The sequence below is a fragment of the Colletotrichum tamarilloi genome (genome assembly GCF_030869305.1).
Source record: "Colletotrichum tamarilloi strain Tom-12 chromosome Unknown Scaffold_17.1, whole genome shotgun sequence".
NCBI classification, from domain to species: Eukaryota; Fungi; Ascomycota; class Sordariomycetes; order Glomerellales; family Glomerellaceae; genus Colletotrichum; species Colletotrichum tamarilloi.
The window spans coordinates 539553-563553 of NW_026849400.1; the positions used below are offsets into that span (position 1 = coordinate 539553).

The window sequence follows — 24001 nt, forward strand, 5'->3', positions numbered from 1 at the left end:
CATCATCGGCCCAAAGGAAACAAACCCACATCCCTTTGATGTATCCGTACAAATTCGTATGGAGAGGCATTGCGGGGTACACAGGCAGAAGTTGGGGAACCCCACGACCGACATGAAGTTCTGTCCTCAATCTGGTAAAGTGCTAGACCGGGGTATGCGTGGGTATTCCCGCTTCTGCATCGGTGCCTGGGTTGTAACTGCTGTGATTGGCGTCATCCGCGGCAATCTACACCGAAGATGGACTCAATTGAGGTTGACTCCGCGCAAGTAAATGTGACGACAGCCGAAGCTCAGCTGTCGAAGCGCAAAGGAGGTAGTCAAGATATTCCACCAAAGCTTCTTGTCTCGTGAACATGATCACCCACAGCCGCCTCGGCATAAAGTCTAAGGCGCTTGATATGCCTCGTGTCATCGGAACTTAACCAGGTCGCACCACTTCCTTCTGCACCATTGCAGCCACAACGGCAAACCCAGTTCCAGCATGTTGATATCACAACCGTCTATTCGAGCCTTTGCGGCAACAACTCTCCTTGCAAATTACTGTTCTGCTGAATGCTGGCGAAACACGACCTGCAATGGACCAAGCTCTGCTTCGTTCCCAGGAGTTTGGGACCAGTACAACTATGCTCCCACTTCTCGTAACGTCACACCAAAGTACATCTTATCCTCACCATCTGGAGCTGCAATCTCCAATTTTACCGCACCGGTCAATCTTTCCAGCCAAATCGACGGCCTGGTCTTCGACTTTGGCGTCGAAGTAGGTGGCATCGTGACCATCGACTACAAGCTCTCCCAGTTCACCAACGCCACTCTCGGCCTCGCTTTCACAGAGGCGAAAAACTACATTGGTCGCAAGTCAGACAACTCGAATGGTGGTACCGGACAAGACGGCGCTCTCGCATACAACATCACCTCGGACGCAGCGGGAACCTACATCATGCCCGATCCGAAGCTACGCGGCGGCTTCCGGTATCTGACCTTATTTCTCACGCCATTCGACTCATCGTCCGCCGTCTCGCTGGAGATTCGCAATATCAGTCTGGAGATGAGCTTCCAGCCGACATGGTCCGATCTTAGAGCCTATCAGGGATACTTCCACTCCAGCGACGAGCTCCTCAACAGGATCTGGTACAGCGGGGCGTATACCATCCAGACGAACTCCGTGCCGGGCAAGACTGGTCGCGTGTCTGGGACAAGTGGACGCACGAGCTGGCAGAATGACGCTTACATTGGGCCCGGGGAGACCGTCCTTCTGGATGGAGCGAAGCGTGATCGCTGGGTCTGGATTGGGGATATGGGGACTGCGGTGCCTTCTGCATTTGTGAGCACCGGCGATATGGAGAGCACGAAGAATGCCCTCTTGGCGATCTACAACTACCAGGTAAGTTGCCCCAAAGATGATGAAATTGACATTTACTCAACGTGTCGCTCGTTAGTCTGCCGACGGTACTTTGCCAAAAGCCGGTCCACCATATCTCTCGAAGGATAGCGACAGTAAGTCGAGACAAGTTTAGGGTGACAAGAAGTCAAGCTGACGGTGCAAGCATAGCATACCATCTGTGGACACTGGTTGGCACTTACAACTACTTCTTGTACACCGGCGACACGGACTTCATGACTTCCATCTGGCCCAAGTACCTCAAAGCAATCAACCTCAGTAGAAGCAAAGTCTCAGACAAGGGAATCATGAACGTGACTGGCGCCGCGGACTGGGGCCGATGGACATACTCCACTGAGCGCAGCTCAGCAAGCATGCTGTAGGTGAATGTTCTTCTCGGCCAAGGGAAACACTAACTCTACGACCAGAGTGTATCGAGCCCTGCGCACCGGCGCCGACATCACCTCTTGGTCTCCTACCCTCACGAACGCGAGCAGCTACCAGAAAGACTGGACAAGCGCCGCGAGCAAGCTGCAAGCGTCCATCATGACTGAGCTATGGGATGAAATCAAGGGGGCGTTCAAGGAAAGTCCCGACAACACGTCGCTGTATCCACAAGACGCGAACAGCATGGCAGTCGCCTTTGGTGTCGTCTCCGCAGATAGCGCCGAAGCGCAAAAGGTGTCCGACTACCTCGAATCAAACTGGACCCCGATCGGTCCTCACTGCCCCGAACTCAAAAACAACGTGTCGCCATTCATCTCCAGCATCGAGATCGCCACGCACTTCCGAACGGGACGCCCCGATCGGGCCTTACAGCTTATCCGAGACGCGTGGGGCTGGTACCTGAACAACCCCAACGGCACGCAGTCTACCGTCGTGGAGGGGTATCTCATCGATGGAACATGGGGCTATCGAGGAGATCGCGGGTACCGGAACGATCCGTCTTATATCTCGCATGCTCATGGGTGGAGCAGTGGTCCAACTTCGACTATGACGGAGTATCTTGTCGGACTGAGGGTCACCAAGCCCGGCGGAAGCGAGTGGCAGCTCAAGCCTGTGCTGAGCGAGCTCCTGGAAGCCGAGGCTGGGTTCACGACGAGCTTGGGCAAGTTTTCTGCAAAGTTTACCGTTGGGGATGAAGGAACGGCTGTCGTTGAATGGGACACACCGGCGTCGACTCGGGGATATTTGGTGCTTTCGGGGCAGAAATCCGTCTGGGTCAATGGTGGAAAAGGTAATATTACCATCAGCGTCTAGTCTTCTCCTTCGTCGGTGATCTGTCGTGCGCTTCGATGGGATGAGCGCATATCGGAATTGCAATCTTGGCGTTTCTGTATGGCCCAGGTTCCAATAAAAACCGACAGGAGGTGATCCCAAGAGTCTCAGTCTTTCTGCAGACAATACTCCGTGTTCCCAGAGCTCCTTGTAGTTCCGGGGGCCCTTTTTTGGTCGGTGCGCTTGAGTCCAGCACATTGTCTTTCAGAGAATGGCGATCATCAAGGACCGAGGCAGACATGAGTTGTAGTAAGAGATTTCCTTTTCATCTTGACTGTCCTCTATCTTTCGCTCTTTCACGAGCGAATACGCAGAAGACGTCTGCCTTCACTGATGAGCAGTATTGCGTATTATTCACTTGAAGAGACAGAGATACCCTCTTATGGGTCGTGAGATCCTCGCAGCCATCACTTTGTCCGCTCGCCGAACGACAAGACCACCGCGGCTTGGTACCGACTGGGTATCCAGATCCCCCAATCTGGCAATTCTGGTGAACATGAGAGTCCAGGACACTCTGGAAGTGGTTTTATACTTGCTTGATCTTCTCCAACAGTTCCATCCAGTTGTACCTTGTTGAGAAAGGATGTATAAACTATCTTGCTGGTGTGAGGTACTCGGTGAGGTAGGTGCACATATCGCGTGTAAGAGGAGAAATTGATGATGTTATGTACAGTGCATTACTGCAAGATTATGTTATCTCCAAACTGTCCACTACCTAGTCCCACCTCTGACTCTTGCCACTTTCAACATCCGTCAAAAGCACAAACTCAGCCTCAGACCTCTTCGGCGTAAGCCGTCGATTCAAACCACTGGACCCAGTCGCCACCGCCGAGTGCGAGTTGTCGGTACCCCTCGAGCCCGACGATGCGCCAGACAGCTTGGACTTGACAGCCGACCAGGCGGCGTTCTGGGACAAGGCGCTAGAGAGGAACTTGTAGACGGCAGGGAGGGAGGCCGTGATGATGCCTGCGTAGAGCTCGATTGTGCTCCAGTAAGCCGCGTCGACGTAGTCGTACGTGATGTTGGTCGAGTTTGCGAAGACGACGAGGGTGCGGAGGCGGATTACGCTGGCGAGAGTGACGCTGTGGGAGACCAGTTAGTCTTGTCCCTTTGTTGAGATAGTGGGATGACAGTAGAGGGGTGTCTCAGGGGACTTACAAGATGCCCATGGAGAACACAACCATTACCATGAGCTTCTTTTTCAAAGGCATCTGCAGCTGGTAAAGCTGGTGCAAGGGGAGCGCCAGGATGACGATATCCAGCACGATGTTGAAAGCCGCGCTCAACCATCCCTGGAGGTGGATGTTGTTGCAGCGGCCCAGGTGATCTGACTCGAGCTGCAGCCAGGCGTGGTTGATGGGCCAGCATTGGAAGAGCGTGGCGAAGAAGAAGGCGGCGGCGTAGGCCAGGGTGAGGCCGATGGTGACCCAGATGGCCTTGCCGAGGCTGTTGTGCTGGAAGATGCGGTGGAGAAAGAGGAGGATAGAGACTTTGTTCATTGCCTGTGCGAGGAAATAGAAGAGCTCTCCGAGGAAGTAGAACTGTTGGTGAGGGGCGTTGGTGTTAGTCGTTGTTCTTGGTTGAGACGAGGTGTGAGTGGATTTGGTCACTTACAAACAGCACGTTCTCAACGTTCTGGAGGGGCAGAGTCCAAATGTCCTTTCCCAATCCATTTGCAGAAACTAGATCAGTCAGTCTCAAATTACACGGGATACGTGTTCATGGAGGAACACCTACGTGTGAAGGCAAAGACAGTTGGCGGGATCGTGAGAAGAACGCAAGCGGTGATGGTCCAGTCATCCCAGCTGAGTTCTCTGTTGCATCCAGGCAGAGCAGAACACATACGGAGTATGTAAATGATGAGGGCTATACCAAATCCTACACCCGCTACGAGAGGGGGCTTCATAGTATCATCTCGAACAGGTAGGCCGCACATGGTCGCCGAGCCATTCTTAGTTTCTAGCGCAGCATCAACACGAGCCAGTCAAATCCTCCCATTTGTAATGCTGAGAATATGCCTTGAACGGTCTCAAAGCTAAAGCAAGGCAAAGGCACTTACTGAGGGCATCCTCATAGTTGCATCCCTGCAACACGCAGACAGAGAGGTTGGCATTGAGTTCCTCGTTGGTGCAAAGACACGCAGTGTCCGTAAGCTGGCAACCCGACGTCGGGACAAGCTTGGTGAGACAGACGAGCTGTAGTCGGGAAAAGATGGGGATGCCGCACTGATCAGCCAAAAAACTTGCCACCGTCTTGACGCTAAGCGCGGGAGATCCGCTCACTATTCAATACTTACTGCGCATTCCGGGTATAGCTTCTGAGCCATGGCCAACGCTTCCGCAGCTGAAGTCGCGGCTTGGGCCGTTGAAGAGAAGGCCGCGAGGGCTGCGGCCGTGGCCGCCAGCATGCCTGAAAGCTTCATGGCGACCGATATTGTGAAGGGGGGATGTCGTACGAGAGAGCAAGAAAGGATGGGGAAGAGAAGCACGAGCGGGATTCCGGGTTTCCTTTTCAAGTATGTAAATCGTAACCGAGAGAGACGGAGTTCCCTAGACCGGATTTAGAGAAGAAGAAGAAGGGGGTGTTACTTTTAACCTCATATCGTGACTTGCGTGCCATCCTTCCTCCGCCTGTCAAGTTCATCACATAGATGGCGGCATCTGCCGTGATCCTTGGCTCTCGGGTTCGTCTCTCTCTAGGATGCTGTCCCTGGATTTCTTCATTCTGGAGTCGCTCTGAAGTGGGCGAGTCATTTCTGCGTTGCCTTGTAGCCGACGATCTTGCTTTGGATCGTCGTCGAACCCCTGGTGTAGTTGAGAAGGAAAATTCCGTGAAAAACTGAGGAGACTTGGATGTGGCCTGCGTCGGATGCAGATGCCGGTCAAAACGGTTCGCTAGAGTCCTTGACCAGCAAACTTACGAGTGAACTTTCCGAAAAGAGTGGCCCGATTTCTTAGCGGCGGCAGTTGAGCTAACTTGGCTACGTAAAAGCCAAATCTCTTCATCTCTCCATCACCCGCCTGTCGACGTCCAAACCGTTGAGCTCAGTCCCAAAGCGGTTAAATTATCACGAATGGAGGAAGAGGAGGGGTTCGCGAGTGGCCAATGAACCGCAGGGGATCGCTAACATGCTTTTCGTTATTCCTGGTATTCTGTATATGCACTGCAACGGCAGTAAGAGTGAGATCAACGGTTCTTCAGACCAGGGCCAACCCGACAACAAGGAGGCGGTAAGTGCTTGCGCGCCTGATCTGTCTGTTCTGTCTCCAGTCTGTCTCCCGTCTGTCGTTCGTTGCGTGAATCGTAGTGGCATCGAAGCAATGGGCCCCTCTAGAATCTCCATACCCGTCGTCCAAGAGCGTTCGGACAATGGGGCCAAGTGTAGGGCTATCGTTTCTCGATTCGTGACCCCTGGCTGTGGATGTGTCCACGTCGGATTGTGCTCGCTCAGCAAGGTTCTGCCATGCTTGTTCTGTTGGACAGTTGCTTGTCGTACAAGTAGAGCTTCATTGGTGTGGGCAGCAATTTTCCCCAATGGCGGAGCAGGATCCGGGGGTGGTGTTTTGACGTTTTGACAGGGCCCATGTTTTTCTCTCATTTCGTCTACGACCCTGGTTGAATCCTCGACAGGCATGCCAGAGAGTTGTCGACGCCAATGCAACCTCAAGTTAGGAAAGGAAACTGGCAGATCAAAGCATCTTTTCCCCATGTCTCACTTCTCGTGCCCCCTTCATGAGCGTGCCGGCTTCACGGGAGATGATGCCTCTCGTCACATCAGCATCGCCAATCAGTGGAGATACGTTCGAAATGAGTCCGAAAAGGAGCGTTCTCATGAACCCATACTTAACGTTTGAGGTTCTGACTTTTTGAGTCGCTTCGCCTGTCTTGGTTCCACCAACTCTTAGCCATTTGGCAGCAGTCATTCCTTTGCATCTCAACAAACTCGCCAGCCAGTCACTCATTCGTCGTGTTTTTGCTTTCGGTTGCGTTTCAGTCACCTTCATTGGATGTTACCATGAAGTTCCTTTTCTCTGTTGCGGCGCTTTTCGCGGCTGCCCATGCGGCGTAAGTTCTCACACTTAGTCTTAGTCAATACCTACACGCTTATCGTGCGAATCATCGGCTTACACAAACCAGCTTCGATCAACCCCTTGGTCCGACCCTCAATGCCACGGGACCTACAGACAAATCGACGTATGACTACGTCGTAGTCGGCTCCGGGCCTGGCGGTGCTCCCCTCGCTGCCCGCCTGGCCATGGCCGGCTTCAGTGTCCTGCTCATCGACGCCGGTGAGGATCGAGGCGAAGACCCGGCCGTCCAGGTTCCGGCTCTGCACGTTCTGGCTTCTCAACATCAGCCGATCGCGTGGGATTTCTTCGTCAACCACTACTCTGATCCGGAGCAGGCCAAGAGGGACAGCAAGATGTCGTATCGAAAGCCGGATGGAGAGATCTATGTTGGTCTCAACCCGCCAGAGGGGTCTGAGCAGTTGGGAATCTTGTATCCTCGTGTCGGCGCCCTCGGTGGTTGCTCACAGGTAAGTCGTCTCGACGTAGGCTAGTGTTCCATTAGCTGACAATCTCAAAAGCACAATGCTCTTGTCACCATTCTGCCTCAGGATAGTGATTGGGACAACATTGCGGCCATCACTGGTGACAGCTCGTGGGAGGTGAGTAATTACCGACTTCCTCGGCGATGGCTGGAAAATGCTGACAATAATGGCTTCCGAAGGCTTCCAAGATGCGAGAGTACTACAAGAAGCTCGAAAAGTGTCACTATCTCCCCGGCGGCCTCGACAGCTCCGTGCACGGCTACGACGGATGGCTAGAGACTCAAACTACTCCGCCGATTCTCATCGTTCAAGACCAAAAGGTGCTGTCTCTGGTTCTCGCTGCTGCCACCACGATGGGCAAGTCACTTCTCGGCAAGGTGATCAACACCGTCACCGGCCTCCTCGAGATCTTGGCCGTCGACGTCAACAACGACTCACTCGACCGTGACAATGGAGAGAAGATCTACCAGATTCCCCTCTCCATGAAGGACCCTTCCTTCACTCGTTCATCCCCTCGTGACTTCATATTCGACGTTGTCACCGCGACCAACGAGGACGGATCCAAGAAGTACAAGTTGGATGTGGCTCTCAACACGCTCGTTACCAAGGTCAACTTTGACACGACGGGCGAGAAGCCCAAGGCAACTGGCGTTGAGTACCTCGTCGGCAAGAGCCTGTACCGTGCCGATCCCAGAGCCACCAAGGAGGACGGCGGCGTCCCCGGACGTGTGTTCGCTAGCAAGGAAGTCATCGTGTCCGCGGGAACCTTCAACACCCCTCAGCTGCTCAAGCTTAGTGGTATCGGCCCTGCCTCCGAACTTGAATCCTTTGATATCCCTGTGGTCAAAGACCTCCCTGGTGTCGGCGGCAACATGCAGGACCGGTACGAAGTCGGCATCGTGGGCAAGGCGCCCACCGACTTCTCCCTCCTCGAGAAGTGCACCTTCCTCGACATGAACGGCACGCACAACGGCGAGGACCCCTGCTTCTCTCAGTGGCAGTCGGGCATCGGCGGCCTAAAGGGCGGCTACACGACCAACGGCATTGCTTTCGGGTACTTCAAGCACTCTTCCGTCGCGGAGAATGGCAATCCGGACCTCTTCCTCGGTGGTGTACCGGCCTACTTTAACGGTTACTTCCCCAATTATGCCGAGCACGCCCTCGCCGACCTCAGCGTCTGGACCTGGCTTACCCTCAAGGGCCACAGCCGTAACAACGCCGGCGTAGTCAACCTGACGAGCACCAACCCGCGTGACACGCCCAACATCACCTTCCACAGCCTTTTCGAGGGCATCGGAGGCGAGGAAGATCTTCAGGCTGTGTACGAGGGAATGCAGTACGGCATTGAGGCGTTTGAGAACCTGATCCCGCTTGATGGCTCGTTCGAGCGCATCTGGCCGCCCAAGGAGATCTCGTCCGAGGCTGACCTTAAGCAATTTGCCAAGGATGAGGCCTGGGGTCATCATGCTAGCTGCACTGCGCCTATTGGAGCCGGCGACGACCCGCTGGCTGTCCTGGATTCCAACTTCAAGGTTCGTGGGGTCGACGGATTGCGCGTGGTCGATGCCTCCATCTTCCCCAAGATTCCCGGGTTCTATATCGTTCTCGGTATCTACATGGCGAGTGAGAAGGCCGCTGATGTGATCATCGCTGAGGCACAAGCGGCGTAGTTTGTCAAAGATCGCCGTTGTTGGACGTTGACGGTAACCAGGGTCGCTTAAAAGCGTTGAAGAGTCCGGAATTCTTAATAGCATCATGTTTTATGATGTGCATAATACTACAACCAGATTCTGATTCATTGGTCTCATGGAAGCCAGACAAAGCATATAAGCGAACTGTGAAAATGCCTCATTATTTGCTGTAGATCTTGTAAAAGTGCGTTTTTCTTGGAGCTCAGTTGATGTACCTGAGACAAGGGTCAGCCGCGAATGAAGCCGAGAAGCCAGCTACCTTCATCCCGTCTTCCTTGTCAGACATCTGACGCAGCTTGAAAGCATCCTTAGACCATTTCTCAAAGACCCCTTTCAGGTCTTGGCGTTGAAAGGGTGAAGACGGCCAGCCGCCTGCCCTCACAAGCGTCTCTTTTAGACATACTGACCTCAGCTAGAAGCACCTAAGCATTTCAGAAGCGCCGGTCTTGAGACCTCAACTTTTTAGGTACACTTCTCAGAGGCATATATCAAGCCCGTCTCCTTCCAGGCCCCTAGAGCTGCTTGTCTCTGTACCAAGTACAATAGCAAGATCAGTCGAAAGTTGGCATTGGCTTCAGAAAGATGGTTCCCCGATCCGAAGCCTCAGCCAATTCATTGAAGGAGGACAACCGCTGGTGCCTACGATGCCTCGGTTTCTACACTGGCGTCTATCCCAGAAAGCAAAAGCCGGTCGCGAACTACTATTGTAAAAGAAACCGTGAGTGGCGTTAAGTACCTTTCTCATTCACGATTTTCTTACTTACGTTTCATCGTTCTAGTTATGAAATGCGCCAGATGTGCCGAGGATAAGGACAAACGCTGTCTCATGGTAGGAGTTTGTTTCTTGGTGGAGGCTGTGGGATGCTGAATTCCATCTAGATTCAGAAGGAGCAGTGGCCCCAAACTCTGGAGATCATTGAGAAGACCAGGCAAATCATTTTGGCAGAACAGGTTGATGGCGAGAGCGAGAAGTTCGCCGGGGTAAGTTCAATGCAGAAAGTTGGGTTGTCTTCCGAAACATTTGCTGATAATGACATGCCAGGACCGGAAAGCCATCAAAGACCTATATCGACATGTTGAAAGAGTGACCAGGGCTTACCACAACACACAACTGCAAGACGATCATCAATCAGCGGCTTCGGATGAGGACACTCCAATGGCCTACAACACGGCGTCTGACGATGAAGTGATGGGCGAGATTCGGTGCGCCCCGAGCTTTGCAGGACCGAGTCGGAGCGGCCGTTCCTCCAACACAGCTGGCCTAAGGGTCTCGAAGGTATTGGTTGATATCAAAAGAATCGACGAGGAAAAGGCAGAAGCCTCGCGCCGCCTGGGAAGAGAAGTCTGGATTGCGGCACGGGACCCGCAAGCAATCGGGCCTTCTGACCAATTTCTTCGGCTCGTGGTTGATGAGCTGCACCGTGACGCTCGTCAGGGCGATGCTCGGCACGGTATCTCTGACGCTTTCAAGGCTGTTGACAACGCTCACGATGCCCGGGAGGACGCCTTCCGCCGGCTAGGAGACCTGGCTCTCGCCAACATGCCGGCCAGCTCCACGCTTGAGGGCAGGGGTTCGTCGGGATCGGGCCGAGCCTCCAATTCTCGTCATTGATCTTGCAAGAAGGGAAGGACCAGAAGCAACTTGATAGTAGTGAAGGAGGCTAGACCATGTTTTGAGGTTTGGCGTTAATAGAATCTTTCGAGCGGTCCGTGGTTATTAAATTGATTGGAGCTGTCAAAGTGAATATGTGAGGATGGAATTGGCTTTGGTTGGCGGTACTTTAATTATGCACCAACAAGACCCCTGTCGTTAGCAAGCATCGAGCGCAGCTAAGACCAAAGGACTTGCAATCTGCACCTGTGTATATTGCATCAACAGCCGCAGAGGTGCGGTTCGCTGTGAAGTTGTGAACCAGTGCTGGGAACCAGATGAATGTCTAGACCAATGCTAAAGAGAATTGATCTGCTCCATGTCGTGTCGTGCCTTGCGCTGCTGCTGCCAAGGATTCCCCACGGAGGGTTTGGTCCGTAATTCAGCCACATCACATGTAGCCACAGGGAAGTCAAGCTCCCGCCACAGCACTACGTCATACAGCCATCACCGAACCAAAGCGAGGGAGCTAGCTCTACGTACCTCAGCTGCCATAGGTAATGTAGCTTGTCTTTGGCAGGCACGCAGGAGTCAGATCACGATCCTCGGGCTAAATAAATACGCCAGAGCTGTGCCTTGGCCAAGCCACGTCGCAAACACTCTCTCCCAGCTTCCCCATCTTTACGTCGTTCCGTCGACCAGCACCAACTTACTTTACGAAAGCCTTCTCTGCAACTTCAGACGACACCCCGACGAAAGCTATTCCATCATGTCTGACGAACGAACTGTTTCCCAAGGCCAGGCTTCCAGCTCCGGCGGAAGGAACAGGATGGTCGACTCTGTGCAAACCAAGGCCCAGGAAGTCCTGTTCGTATTGTCCACCATCTCGCGTGCTCGCGCCCCAGTCTAACATACGTATGACAGGCAAGAGGACTACGACAAGGCGAGAGGTTTGGTCGCCGATGCTGCCAAGAGCAAGGCCTACCTGTACCCCATCAAGGGCATCATCTACTTCGCAACCCACCGAACACTGTGGAAGCCCCTCCTGTCACGCATCGGATCCTACCTGCTCCTATCTGCCGGTGTCGTCACTGGCATGTTCGTCTTCACCTACGTGCCACAACTTGCTCTCCTCGTTTTTGTGAACGGCCCGCTAGCCGTCTTCACCACCGTTCTTTTGATTCTGAACGAGAGTTCGGCAATCATCAACTTCCTCTCGCGATCATTCCTGCTCCAGGACGCGATTCTGGACACCTTTGACGGCACTCTTCTTCTCAGAGACGAGGACGGAATTGTGAGGGAAGGCAGACAGCTCAGGCCCGGATCTGACCCCATGCAGAAGCTGGGCAAGGTTCTCAAGAGTCCCTTTGAGAAATACAGCCCCAAGGCACTCATCAGATACCTCATCTACCTGCCCCTGAACTTCATTCCTGTCGTGGGAACCGTCATCTTTATCTCTCTGCAGGGTGAGTCTTGCCGGCCGCTTCCGTGTATTTCACAGCTAACGTTTCTGCAGCTCGCAGTAGAGGTCAAGCCGTCCACGGCCGTGTATGTTTCTTCCTTTCCATATCCCGGATATCGTACTGACAATCCAACCCAGTACTTTCAACTCAAGAACTGGTCGTCTTCCAGAAGAGCCGACTGGCTGAAAAGGCACGCCGGGCCTTACACTGCGTACGTTTGGGATCCACCCGCACATGTATTGTGTGCATTTGACTGACTTCTGTCACAGCTTCGGCCTAGTTGCAACCGCCCTTGAGATGATCCCTTTCGCGAGCGTTCTCTTCACATTCACAAACGCAGGTATGTTTGGCAAGGATTGGACTTTCGCCTTGAGTAACTACTGACGCTTATCTATAGTCGGCGCTGCTCTTTGGGCCGCCGATATCGAGGCCAAAGATACTTCCATGACGGATAGCACCGCACCCACGCTTCGAGAGACGGCACAAAAGGCCGAGTAAACGACGGACGACTGCATCTTGGAGTCATACCTTTGACTTTTACGGCGGGATCGGCTTGGCACTAGGAGATACCGACCCCTCTTTTGACCGGATCCCCGTGCCACAGCATCTTGACAGCAGTGGCGGATCTAGTGCGACAAGAGCCGAAGCTTTCAGCTGAAGAGCACTCGTAACTCTTGGCGAGACGGCGTTGTTCGACACGCTAAGCAAAGTCGGCGAAGCGTAATTCTGGTAACAGTCGACGGAGCAGTGTGTTTTGGCCCCGACGAACATGAGAAGAAGGAACTTTTACCGTAATAATTAATTTACGAATCACAACTCTGCGCATCACGATATCCTTGATGTATCACTCTTCAAGTCTTGCCCTGATTTCGTCTGCCGCAACGTGTTTCAGACACTGCAGCACCGGCTTTGTCATTTTTCGCCGACGACCAGCTAGACGATCGCTCTTCAAATCGAGACGTTCGCCACCTGATACGGCACATTGACAGGTGTTCCGGCGAGGCAGTCCATGCCACTAATCAAGCGAGACTCACCTGGGCCTAACATAAACAAAACGAGTAGGACAAGACATCGCGAGCCCCCGCGCCGAGCCTTCCATTATGGCGTACTACTTGCTTCAGGAACAGGTAATCTTGTTTCAAGGTACACGGGTAGCTGCATGACACGCACTGTCAAAGATTGGCTTTTGCAACTACAACTGGTTGCAATCGTGTCCCGCACTAGGGGATGGTCAAAGTGGGACAAGACTCGGTGCAAACTTATCGGTTCTGCCGGAGAGGCCGCTCGAGTCTCGCCGACCAGTGGCTTTCTGGTAGGGCACTAGTAGGTGTTCCTTGGTGAGTGCAACCACCTCGGGATAACGTCCCGTGTCTGTGACTGCCACCATACCACGCTGTGCTTGATGACTTGCGAGTGGATGTCACGATGCGTGCTCTTCGGTGATATCCTGATCAGGAACTGATTCAGATTCGCAGGGGCGAGAATGGTGATGCAGCAACTCTCCATCAGCATCGACTTTCAGTACCAGATGGATGCCGCAGACAGAGTACCGAACGTGAAGTCCATCCCTCTTCTCGTTTCACCAATACGGATGTATGGCCTCAATGTGGTTGATGACCGCGAGCTGATCATTATACTGCCAGCTAGTACCTGTGTGTTGTGTCGAGCTCGGCTCGGGGGTCGCATAGCAGTTGGGTATCTTTCTCTTGTGACCACCTGGTTAGCCTCGAGTACAAGCTGCTTTATTCTTCGCAATCTTCTGACATTGTGCTAAAGAAGAATTCCAATATAGGGAAGGTTGTATCTTCCACAGCTCCCCACCAAACTAGGCCACAGAACTCAATGATATTCCGGCTGCCTCTCTTCGGCCCGCTTCAGCAACTGATTCCGGCTCATGGCAAGACTGAATGAAGTGGGAGCATTCGAGCCCTGTAGTAATCAGAAGGTATCTTGCAAGATGAGGCATTCCCGAATGATATGGAAGTTGCAGTGAAATTGAAAGGAAGGAGGAGCATGTGTAAGCCATTTGGTGGTATTACCTTCCCGGCATCACACCTTCCTTTCATTAGGCAGGTCGTGGGCTCTTTCCTGCTATAATTGTGTCGTCCCCTTCTTCAGATACTTACATATACAAAGTTCCTTCTCCCGTTTTCCCACCTCGGTCTTCCCCCCTTCCCTTCTCTCTCGCCCTTTCCCCCTTCTTCGTTTCTTCTCCTGTGCCCATCCCCAGTCACTCGAATACGAGTGAGCCGGCTTTCACTCGTTCACTCCTACTAGTATCCCCGACTTTCGTTTGTTTGAATACTTCTAGCATCAGTGGCTCGCCAGGTACGATCGTCAACCATATTGTGTGCTACGAACTTTGTACTGAGGCCGCTTCAGAAGAAACTCCGAATATGCGAGCCTTACATCTCACTGTCGTCTTTGTGACGGTAGTCGGTCTGCCATTCTTTGCTACAGGCGTGACAGCTTCCGCCAATGCCGATGAACTCAAGCAGCGGGACAAAGTCGAGTCTCACGCCGCTGCCCTCAAAGTTGAACATCACGCGAGGAGCCCTCATGATCCCGATGCATTCACCAGCTACGACTATGGATACACCTATCCGCCGCCTCCCTCTCCCACCTCTTACGGTGACCAGCCGCCGTCGACCGTGATATCCTCTGCTAATAGTGCTCATGGTCAGTCGATTATGTATTTCGGATACTGCTCTCAGACTGACCTGCGTAGTATCTTCAACTGAAGTCGGCTCGGTCGCCAGCGACTCCAGCACATATGGCGTCTCTGACTCTGTTACTCTGAGCTTAACTGTCTCTGCTGGAGCTACCATCACTCTGTCCAATGCCGTCACGTACCCCCCTAGTTCTGATAGTACTTCAAGTACTGCATCTTCAAAGGTGGCTAGCACCATTGTGACATTGAATTCATCCAGCTCCATCGCTTCAAGTGTATCATCATCACTTTTAACAGAGTCGACTCTTTGGCCGCCAGCCAACACTTCGACCAGAACCGCAACGTCATCCATTTTTGCAACGTCACTGAGCGCCAACCAGACAGCTTCTTCGGAGACCATATCTGGCACCTTTGCCTCCGCGTCCGAAGTCAATAACGGCACGGCCGTATCCTCGACTGGTTCAGCATCGGCCACTTCCACGCCCACGCCGCCATTCTCTGCATTCAATTCATCATCCAAGATACAGACTGGCACCGGTGGTCCATTTTCAGCCTCTTTCAACACATCCACGTCGATAACATCTCTCTTCGTCTCTTCGGAACAAGCTTCTACGTTGACCCAACCTGTGGAAAGTCCGTGGCCTACGCTCTGGAATTCAACTGGTTTCCCCACCTCGGTGACCAGCTCCCAAACTTACTCACCCAACTCGTCCTCATTGAGAACTTCTTCCGTTGACTTCTCGGTGTCCGCAAGTTCCTTCATAGTAGTCCCTTCTGTCGTCACTCTCAGCGCCAACGGAACCGTTCGGTTGACAACTCTCTCGCATACTCTACAGGCCACTGTCGGATGGAATAGCACACAATCAGGTGCTCCGGTCACAGGCATTCAGACCACACTTGGTACGGGCATCTCTACCAGCGTCTTAATAAGCTCTCGAGTCTCGGGAGCTCTACCAGTCAACTCCTCGACGGTCGATGGCCATGTAAACCGAACCATTTCAAGTAGCCCGACCGGAAACTGGACCTCACACCCCGTCGTTACAGTGATTCTGCCTACTTCAACTCTCGTCATCTCGGGAACAGGATCCATCGTCCGAACAAGCATTGCTGTCACTGCCGCGCCTTGGTTTCCGGCAAACTCGACAATATGGCCAAGCGGTACGCTTGCCTCTATTAGTGAAGAAAGTCCACCGCCTGCGCCATCTGGCACGGGTACATTTCCTTCGGCTGCCAATAGCTCCAGGGCAACAGGGCCATATCCCGCGTCGAACACGACTACTCTAACACTGCCGACTGGAAGTGCGAGCAGTCGAGTGTCAGGTGCTCGAATTACGATCTCCGCGAACGGGACAGGTTTTACTGCTCCATGGAACTCGAGTACGATCATGACTCTGACAAGAGGCTCCACGGCGGGAACAGTAGTCATCACATCGATCGGCAATGCCACAAGCATAACAGCTACGCTCGCCACCCCTCCTCAACTACCAAATTCCACATGGGCCGCGAGTGCTAACGCCACTTGGATGGCAACGAGCCATTCCGGGGATCCAGCAACCTCCAATAAGACTTCGATAGGGGCTTCGGCCACTTTACCTCCATGGCCAGTGTTCAACTCCACCCAGGCATCACTCACTGGCACCGTTTCAATCCCTGCCATCACCCCGTCGGCAACTAGTATATCAAACACTACTGCCTCGGCCTCGGCATCGTTTCCTTGGATCAACTCGACATCTAGCGGGGGCCTCACGGCCTCAGTCATTACCGTGAGTGGAGGCAGCACAATCACTTTGTGGCCAACCGGGATGACTCCCAGCCTGACTTCGTCCTCAAATGGGACGCTCCTGCAGACGTCTACAGCCAACGCCACAAGCAGTTTGACGTCTTCAGCAGCATCAGCCCTCTTTCCCACATTCAATTCAACCCAGATCCCCTGGCCCACTGCGATCAACAGCTCTGGTATGCCGCCTTCTACGGTGTACTCAGGAACCGTTGCCATCACTTACACATCCATCGGAAGTGAACGACCACCTTTTCCCACAACCAACTCCACCAAGTTATCCGGGCCTACAGGAAGTGGCACATGGGCTTCAGGGACGTTATTTCAAACCTCCGAGCCCTCAGAAACATCCAATAGTACTTCGTCTACCGTCAATTTGCCGCCATTCCCGACAACAGGAAACGCCACTGCTATTCCAAGGCCAACTTGGATCCCTGCCACAGCATCAGGACTCCCTGTCACTACTCTGACCGCTACCGGAGCAAACGGCAGCACTACGCAGACACTCTCAATCGTTCCCCTGCCTCCTTTCCCAACCTTCAACGGTACGACAACTCCAGGCGCAACGGGCACCTCGGCCGGCACGGGATTCAGTGTCACTTGGAGAGGCACAGGTGGTCCATTCAGTGCTCCGACAGATCCAAGTTCAACTTGGAGTCAGTGGCCCAACTCAACTGCGTCAAACATGTTGTCAACCACTAGTATACCAACAACGCAATCCGGCACTGCTCCTTTGCCTACTCCACGAAACACGACAACGGTCACAAATGCAAATGGCACGGCCTTCTCAACGGGATCTCCACCCGTTACTATTGGTCATCCCTCCTCGCTACCCCCCTTTAGCAACTCAACCACCATCTCTGGAGCAATCTCAACGTCTCATTTCACCTGGACTATGTCAGGATCCGTCTTCTCTTCTGTGTCTATATTACCTGTACCTACACTGTCGCCTTTCAACTCATCTAGTTCTCGAGTTTCTTCCGGCACCGCGCCATCTTCTGGACCCTCTCTTACCGAGTCGGCGGGCCCAGCTTTGACCAACTCTGCCAGCCTTCCATCTGGAGCTTCTTCGGCTTGCAACACTGTCACTGTAACAAACGGCACCGTAACTCAGGTCGTCACCACAAGCATTCTCATCAATTCCGCTACGGCGAAGGCTGATCCAACCGTGGTCTACCCACCATCCTCTTCAAACAACACAGCGTACACCGCGTACCCATCCAGATCTTCCTGCAGTTCCAGATGGCAGAATATCACGATAGCGTCGACGGCAGGGTTCACAGGTTCGTGGACGTCTTCAGCTAGAACAAATCGTAAGTCAGAACCTCCCGACCTAATTTAGTCAATCTAACAACATCGCAGGAACCTGGACATCTGTAGACCCAGCCACGACATTCATCACATCAACGACAAGCCGCTTGAGCAATCCCAGCAGAGACAGCGGCGCTTTCTCAGATACCAGCTTCTCCGTAGCCGGCACGCCTACCACAACCATCTCTAACATGCCTCTCCCTTCGAGCCCGGCGTACCCCTGGGGAGGACTTGGTCCCATTTTCCGACACCACAGCGGAACTGAGCCTATTGACGATGATGCAGGGTCTCCCGATGGGCCAGTGGTCCAGGGGAGAGACGGGGTCTGGTAGGCTCGGTGGAAGAAACACATGGATCAACTCGCATCTCGTGCTCGGGCAAGGAATCCGGGTGCTTAAGTCTCACGACGAAGACGAATGCCTGTTTGCTTCTATCCTGATATCCATTGAACTGCGTCAGGACCAGCGCACACGTACCCATACCAAGAGTCTCTTTTGTACCGCAACCCGACAGATGGCGTGCCTGGAGTTATTTCCTAGCTAGAGTGAATGGAAGAAAAATTGGAATGGCTGTCCTGATAAACCATAAAGATAACCCAGGTTCTTCCCGTGATGAAACGCTTCTCTGTCCTTCGCCGGCCGTTGATGAACCATGCTCCCTCATTGCAATACGCCAAAACACCATGATCCATATGCGAAATGGAACCCCCTAGTAAACCGCCAGCCCGGTAGTCTATCATGATTTCCCTACGCCCAATAATGTCCCTAACTAGAGGAATATGAACGGCTAATGTATACCCTCCGGTGGATTAGATCCACTCGTCTCCGCCACCGTCGGCTTCCGCCCGTACACAACGTATCTGTACCAGGCAAGTCAGCACATAGTCTCTCTAATCTCGATCATCAAGAGGAACCGAACTCACAAAGGAACATAAGCATGCACCTTATGGCTCCTCAAACTCTTCCTCACTGTCGCGCAAAAAAGCAGCGTCTCCTCCTTACTCCACCCCAAATTCCTCGTCGCGAGCCCCAACGTCAACCCTTCGAGCCCGTGGTCGAGGTTACAGTGCGTGTACGCGCCCAACGTCTTGAAGTGCGGGTCGCGCGGCCACGCGTTGACGGGCCACTTGAATTGTTGTTCTTCAACGTCGACGAAGCCCGCGGTGCGCATGAGGGTGGCGTAGGTGGGCGCCGCGTCCATGTTGCGGCCTGTTACACGGCCGCCTCTGAGGAAAAGGTCGGAGAGTTTGTGGATTGGGGAGTCTGGCGTTAGGGATGCGTCGTCGCAGCGGTAGGGAAGGGAGAGGTCTTGCATTTCGAGGTAGCCGCCTGGTTCAAGGTTTCTGGGTGGTTAAGAAGGTGAGTATTTGAGTGGCCGCTAGGGATAAGTGTGCATAGAATGAGATGGACGGGTATGAGTGTGAGGGTAAGAGTGAGAGAGAGAAGTTTGAGACACACTCGAAGGCTTGGTTGATAAAGTCTTGGTAGTTTTTGAGACTCCCTGCTAGCATGCGGACAAAGATGAAGTCGAACGGCTGAGACCATGTCCAATTCTGCTCTAGGTCGTCCAGCTCCCATGTTAAGTTCGGAGGTGTCCTGCCATCCCGACGTCAGTGAGCACGACAATGAGATTTTTTCCCACTTGATGAGCCTACCATTTTGGCTGGATGTTGCTCAGATCTACACCAATGACCTAGATTGAAGACCGTCTTAGTAGTCGTCGGTCGGGATGGAGAGGATCTCATCGGCTTGCCTTGGCTTCCGGGTGTGCGTCCGCTGCAATTTCAACATCGTCAATCTCACAACCCCAAAGCAAGGTGAGGCAGGACTCAGTATATCTCACCGTAATCCATCGCCCAGATCCCGGTGCCCGTACCGGCGTCCAGCACGCGCTTTGCCTTTTGTGAGTCCTTAGGACATAGGCATAGCTTGTCGCCCAGCGTCACTGTCCACATGAGGTGTTGGAAATCTGGTTTGAGATGATACAAATATGAGCTTCAGGGTTCCTTTCCAAATCCGCACACCGAAAGAAAGAGGAGAGATGCAAACCTAGGCGCTCCTGCTCGACAATATCGTTGGGGAACGGGTATTCTGTTTTTATATCGTCAGTCAAGGCCCCAGCATCGGAGAGGTGGTTCACAAGGCACTGCTCACTCCCGGAACTCATTGCGTGATATGTCCTGCCATTCTCCTCCAGCACCGTCAACATACTCGGGGTAGGCGAGTCGGTACTGCCATTCCGAAGCTGCAGCACATGATATCGTTAGTCTATGGCTGATGCTATCTGGGAAACATTATGAGAGCCAGGCTCTCGTTGCGTTTCCGGTGGCATCTTTGGAGCTCTAGCTGCGCGGGATGTGACGTGAAACGCCGCCACGTAACTAGACATGAGAAAGGTACAAAGTGGGTGGGGGGGAAGAACGCAAGCTGGGCAGAACAAAACACTCATACCTCCGAGATTGCCGAGTCCGAATCAAAGGTATCGGGCTCCTAGAAACACAATCAATTAGTTAAACCAAAACCTCGCAGTATGAGCTCTCGTCAAAAAAACGCACCAGAGGTTGCCCAGCGGCAGCCATATCTCTTCGCTCTGGAGTTCTCCTCGGTCGTTTTGTCGATGTAAATGTTTGTAGGTTGGTAGATTGAGAAAGCCGACCCCGGTTTGGGTTCGGGAAAAGCAAAAGGTGGATAACGGTCGTTCCAGGGATGGTGAGGGTACGGGGAAGAGGGCCCCGAGGACTCACTCCTGCGCAAGGAGGGCAAGGAAAGGGGAAAGGGGAAGAGGAGTCAGGTCGGAGCTTAATCCGATGGCACTTGCGCGCAACATCGACCCTCGGCACACCTTATGATTACAATTTTCTTGTCCGTAATTGCCTTGTAGAGCAATCCCAATCCCAATTTCAGTCCCGGCCTTCCGTAAACGCGTAAACGGGTGAAAGAAGTAGGGACGGCCCCCTCTTTTTGGGCAATCAGGCACATCATACATGCCGCACCTCCCCGGGCATGGCAGGGTACCAAGACGGGATCGAATCTACCTTGTTCAACGCCGGCGGCTATGAGGAAACTTCCTATGCAGACTACCTTATGAATACCTTATCACGGAGACTAGTGTAAGGTAGAGTGCGAAAGAACATGACATCGCTTCAAAAGAGTGTCCTGAAGGAAAAAAAGGCAAAAGCTCGGGCACGGTCGTGAACTTTGAGTTGTGATGATCATGCAGGGACCAGCAAGTGCCGAGATTGATTCGTCGGCCGTCCGGGAAGGGGGTTGGGAAATGACGGAGGACATTTGTCAAGTTGCTGGATTCAGATTCTCAAAGCCGCTTTATCCGCGGAGTTATCTTTGCTGTGCACAGAGCAAGTTATAATACCTACGCGTTCATATTTGCTGGAATTACGCTCCGTTTATCCCTCTTCTTCTGGATACTGCGTTGGTTTGTGAATGGCATGACTCGGGTTTAGGTTTTTCAGAGTTTTGTTTATCCAATCTTTCGAGTTGCATTGTGTCGTATTGTCGCGTCGTTGATAGGGCACACCGCATACCTCCAGTGGGGGGGAGGGGGGGGGGGGGGGGTTCTTGTGACCCGTGGTAGCTTCAACAATGGTTTTGTTAGTTCGCGTCTACACGAAATTGTGTCAGAGGTGGCTCTTCGCTCCGGAGAATCTTACGTCGCTGCCGGCGCCGAGGGCTCAGTCGGAGAAAGTGGGCCCCGCGCGGCACGGGGCTCGGAATCGAGCAGTGATAACCTGACCCGGGCCTGCTAATCAAGGTGCCATGGTACCGGAAGGAAAGCCCACTACCAGTAACCGATGAGAAGAGAACTAAAGGGAGAGTGGCAGCTGTATCTTAATGTTGTACTGATATTTCAGTTCAGAAGAGGCTCAACGATATAGCACACTTTGATGATGCGCAAGTTACCTTACCCGCCAAATCTCGAGTGTCTCTTCTCACTTTTGCTACCCATCGTTCCGAGTTTCAACGAAGCACGAAGATCAATGCTCTGATTGTTTAACAGCCATCTCTCCAGCATGAAACATACTCGTCGCCATGTGACCTCATGATACTTCGCCGTCGTTACCTTGCATACTTACCTTGGGTAGTAGCAAACATCCTCACGCAAAACACACGGGGACCAAAGCTCCATACCAAAGTGTACAGCCTCTGATCACCCAAAGGTAACGGCAGAACACAACATATTTCCTAATCTAGATGTACCACTTCTAAACCCTCTCGTCGTTATGATCCCCCGGACATCCCGGCCGGGACCGAGTGCCGAAGAAGGCCGCTTACACAATCCGCCCGCCCATCGCAAGTCCCGAGCCAGGACCCGGGGGTGACGCTCGGACCCCGTCTGCACTACCCCTCCAAGCCCTCCACCGACTTCAGAGTCTCCCGCGACAGGTTGTGGGGGCGGGGCAGCGCTAGTACCCCGCAGAACGCCCTCTCCTCTATGAAGTCAGAGACTCAGACTGAGTGCCGGAGGGGATTATCACCCAGGTAGGTACCTAGCTAGGGATGTGGTGGAGGAGGAGGGGTAGAGGGGGAGAATTACCGTATCTTCGAGTCTTGGGGAACTATCAAATGACAATGTGCTGACATACCTCTTTCCAAGCAGTTAATCCTAGGACTTAGAGACTTGTTCCGTAAATCCGTTGTGTTCTGAAGTGTCCGACTACGTCCAAGGTGCGGCGGATTTGCCGCGACGCGGCTAAGGTATCACCCGTCGACCAACACTCGAAATTCAGACCATCTGTACTGCATGGTACAGCTAGGTAGCCCACTCGGAAATCAGCGATTACAGAGCATTACATAAAGAGTGCCCCTCCCTCCGAAGAGTACCACCTCTGCCAGATAAATCCGGGGTCCTTGATATTAAAGATAGACGAGGCGAGCAAAGAGAAAGCCGTTACTATCTCGACTGGACATTTGAGAAGCAAATCGGACCCTTGTCGCTGCCTGCATCTAGATCACACACAATTAGCAAGCAACAATGGCTCAAAACACACCAGAGCTCCTGGATCTCACGATCGACAACATCACACCCAACACTGTTCGCATCAACTCGCAGAGCGACAATGCACGACTCAAGTACCTCATGGAACGGCTCGTCACCCATCTGCACGACTTTGCGCGGGAGACGCGGTTGAGCACTGACGAATGGATGGCGGCGCTGAATTTCCTTGTCGGCTGCGGACAGATTAGCAGCGACGTGCGGCATGTAAGTCGGCGCGCGGTGCACCCGTCGTGAATATAGCGGATGGCTTCAGGACTCCTGACGAACGACGCTGACCGCCCGACTAGGAGTTCATTCTCCTCTCCGATATCCTAGGCCTCTCCCTACTCGTCGACAGCATTAACCACCCCAAGCCATCCGACTCCACCGAAGGCTCCGTCTTGGGGCCATTCCACACACACGATGCGCCGACTCTAGAGAACGGAGCGAATATGTCGGGAGATCCTGAGGGCGAACCGCTGCTGGTTGTGTGCACCATCAAGGACCGACAAGGTAACCCCATCTCCGGAGTCAAGATTGACATCTGGGAGACGGACAGCAGTGGTCACTACGACGTGCAGCACGAAGGGAGGACAGAAGCAAGCGAGCGCTGTGTCATGATCTCGGATAAGGAGGGTCGCTTCTTCTTCCAGGGAATCAAGCCCGTGAGCTATCCAATTCCCCACGATGGGCCGGTTGGAAAGTTGCTTTCTCTCCTGGGGCGTCATTGCTGGCGGCCAGCGCATCTGCACTTCATGTTCCAAAAGGAAGGCTGGGACCACTTGATCACGTAGGTTTTTCCGCCCTTATCTATTGCTCCATTGTAAGAGCTAGCTCTTTCAAGAACCCGCCGTCCGTTCCGTTCCGATGCGGATGGCCAGGGTTGGGTGAGATGGATCATGGATCTGGCTGACGCAATCAACTAGCGCACTCTATATCCGGGGAGATCCATATGAGAAATCGGATGCGGTGTTTGGTGTTAAGAAGAGTCTTGTTGTCGACCTCGATAAGGTGGACAAGGCGACGGCAGAGGAGTATAACGTCAAGGAGGGCGGATGGTTGCTGAAACAGGACTTTGTGTTGGTCTCGGAGAAGGAGACGCAGGAGCTGCGGGACCAGAATGCTATCGAAGCATTGGGAAAGCTGGGTCTGACACATCTCAAGCTTGTCGACCATTTGCCGGTGCCAGAGCTTGACTGATGAATGTGGAATTGTAATGAACATTTGAAGTCTTTAATTTCCATTTCGTGAGTTTACGATCGAGTGGCTTAAGCGCCTTGACCACGATCCTGCTTTT

The 24001-nt window shown here is 53.2% G+C and overlaps 8 protein-coding genes across 8 annotated transcripts; 6 read left to right on the forward strand and 2 right to left on the reverse strand.

The window, feature by feature from the left end:
- Positions 1–481: 481 nt before the first annotated feature.
- CTAM01_06343 (bacterial alpha-L-rhamnosidase domain-containing protein) lies at positions 482–2638 on the forward strand (the record flags this gene model as incomplete). The annotated part of the gene is made up of 4 exons (XM_060522370.1): positions 482–1381; positions 1437–1494; positions 1550–1757; positions 1807–2638. The coding sequence occupies 4 exons, from the start codon at positions 482–484 to the stop codon at positions 2636–2638; spliced, it is 1998 nt and encodes a 665-aa protein (XP_060383098.1).
- A 733-nt stretch (positions 2639–3371) lies between these two features.
- Positions 3372–5078, reverse strand: CTAM01_06344 (CFEM domain-containing protein; the record flags this gene model as incomplete). The annotated part of the gene is made up of 6 exons (XM_060522371.1): positions 3372–3738; positions 3815–4197; positions 4271–4338; positions 4394–4615; positions 4716–4851; positions 4953–5078. 6 exons carry the CDS (start codon positions 5076–5078, stop codon positions 3372–3374), a joined length of 1302 nt encoding a protein of 433 aa, XP_060383099.1.
- A 1593-nt stretch (positions 5079–6671) lies between these two features.
- Positions 6672–8878, forward strand: CTAM01_06345 (GMC oxidoreductase; the record flags this gene model as incomplete). Its single annotated transcript, XM_060522372.1, has 4 exons — positions 6672–6721; positions 6794–7193; positions 7245–7325; positions 7388–8878. 4 exons carry the CDS (start codon positions 6672–6674, stop codon positions 8876–8878), a joined length of 2022 nt encoding a protein of 673 aa, XP_060383100.1.
- Positions 8879–9481: 603 nt separating this feature from the next.
- On the forward strand, positions 9482–10564 carry CTAM01_06346 (uncharacterized protein; the record flags this gene model as incomplete). Its single annotated transcript, XM_060522373.1, has 5 exons — positions 9482–9617; positions 9679–9728; positions 9779–9880; positions 9942–10470; positions 10524–10564. The coding sequence occupies 5 exons, from the start codon at positions 9482–9484 to the stop codon at positions 10562–10564; spliced, it is 858 nt and encodes a 285-aa protein (XP_060383101.1).
- A 695-nt stretch (positions 10565–11259) lies between these two features.
- On the forward strand, positions 11260–12451 carry CTAM01_06347 (uncharacterized protein; the record flags this gene model as incomplete). Its single annotated transcript, XM_060522374.1, has 6 exons — positions 11260–11357; positions 11415–11956; positions 12007–12038; positions 12091–12164; positions 12223–12293; positions 12351–12451. The coding sequence occupies 6 exons, from the start codon at positions 11260–11262 to the stop codon at positions 12449–12451; spliced, it is 918 nt and encodes a 305-aa protein (XP_060383102.1).
- Positions 12452–14349: 1898 nt separating this feature from the next.
- CTAM01_06348 (uncharacterized protein) lies at positions 14350–18044 on the forward strand (the record flags this gene model as incomplete). Its single annotated transcript, XM_060522375.1, has 3 exons — positions 14350–14632; positions 14682–17714; positions 17764–18044. The coding sequence occupies 3 exons, from the start codon at positions 14350–14352 to the stop codon at positions 18042–18044; spliced, it is 3597 nt and encodes a 1198-aa protein (XP_060383103.1).
- A 454-nt stretch (positions 18045–18498) lies between these two features.
- Positions 18499–20290, reverse strand: CTAM01_06349 (TAM domain methyltransferase; the record flags this gene model as incomplete). Its single annotated transcript, XM_060522376.1, has 9 exons — positions 18499–18571; positions 18635–19054; positions 19170–19307; positions 19367–19391; positions 19555–19680; positions 19761–19802; positions 19866–19956; positions 20163–20201; positions 20267–20290. The coding sequence occupies 9 exons, from the start codon at positions 20288–20290 to the stop codon at positions 18499–18501; spliced, it is 978 nt and encodes a 325-aa protein (XP_060383104.1).
- Positions 20291–22701: 2411 nt separating this feature from the next.
- CTAM01_06350 (dioxygenase) lies at positions 22702–23904 on the forward strand (the record flags this gene model as incomplete). Its single annotated transcript, XM_060522377.1, has 3 exons — positions 22702–22929; positions 23013–23494; positions 23631–23904. The coding sequence occupies 3 exons, from the start codon at positions 22702–22704 to the stop codon at positions 23902–23904; spliced, it is 984 nt and encodes a 327-aa protein (XP_060383105.1).
- Positions 23905–24001: the final 97 nt, after the last annotated feature.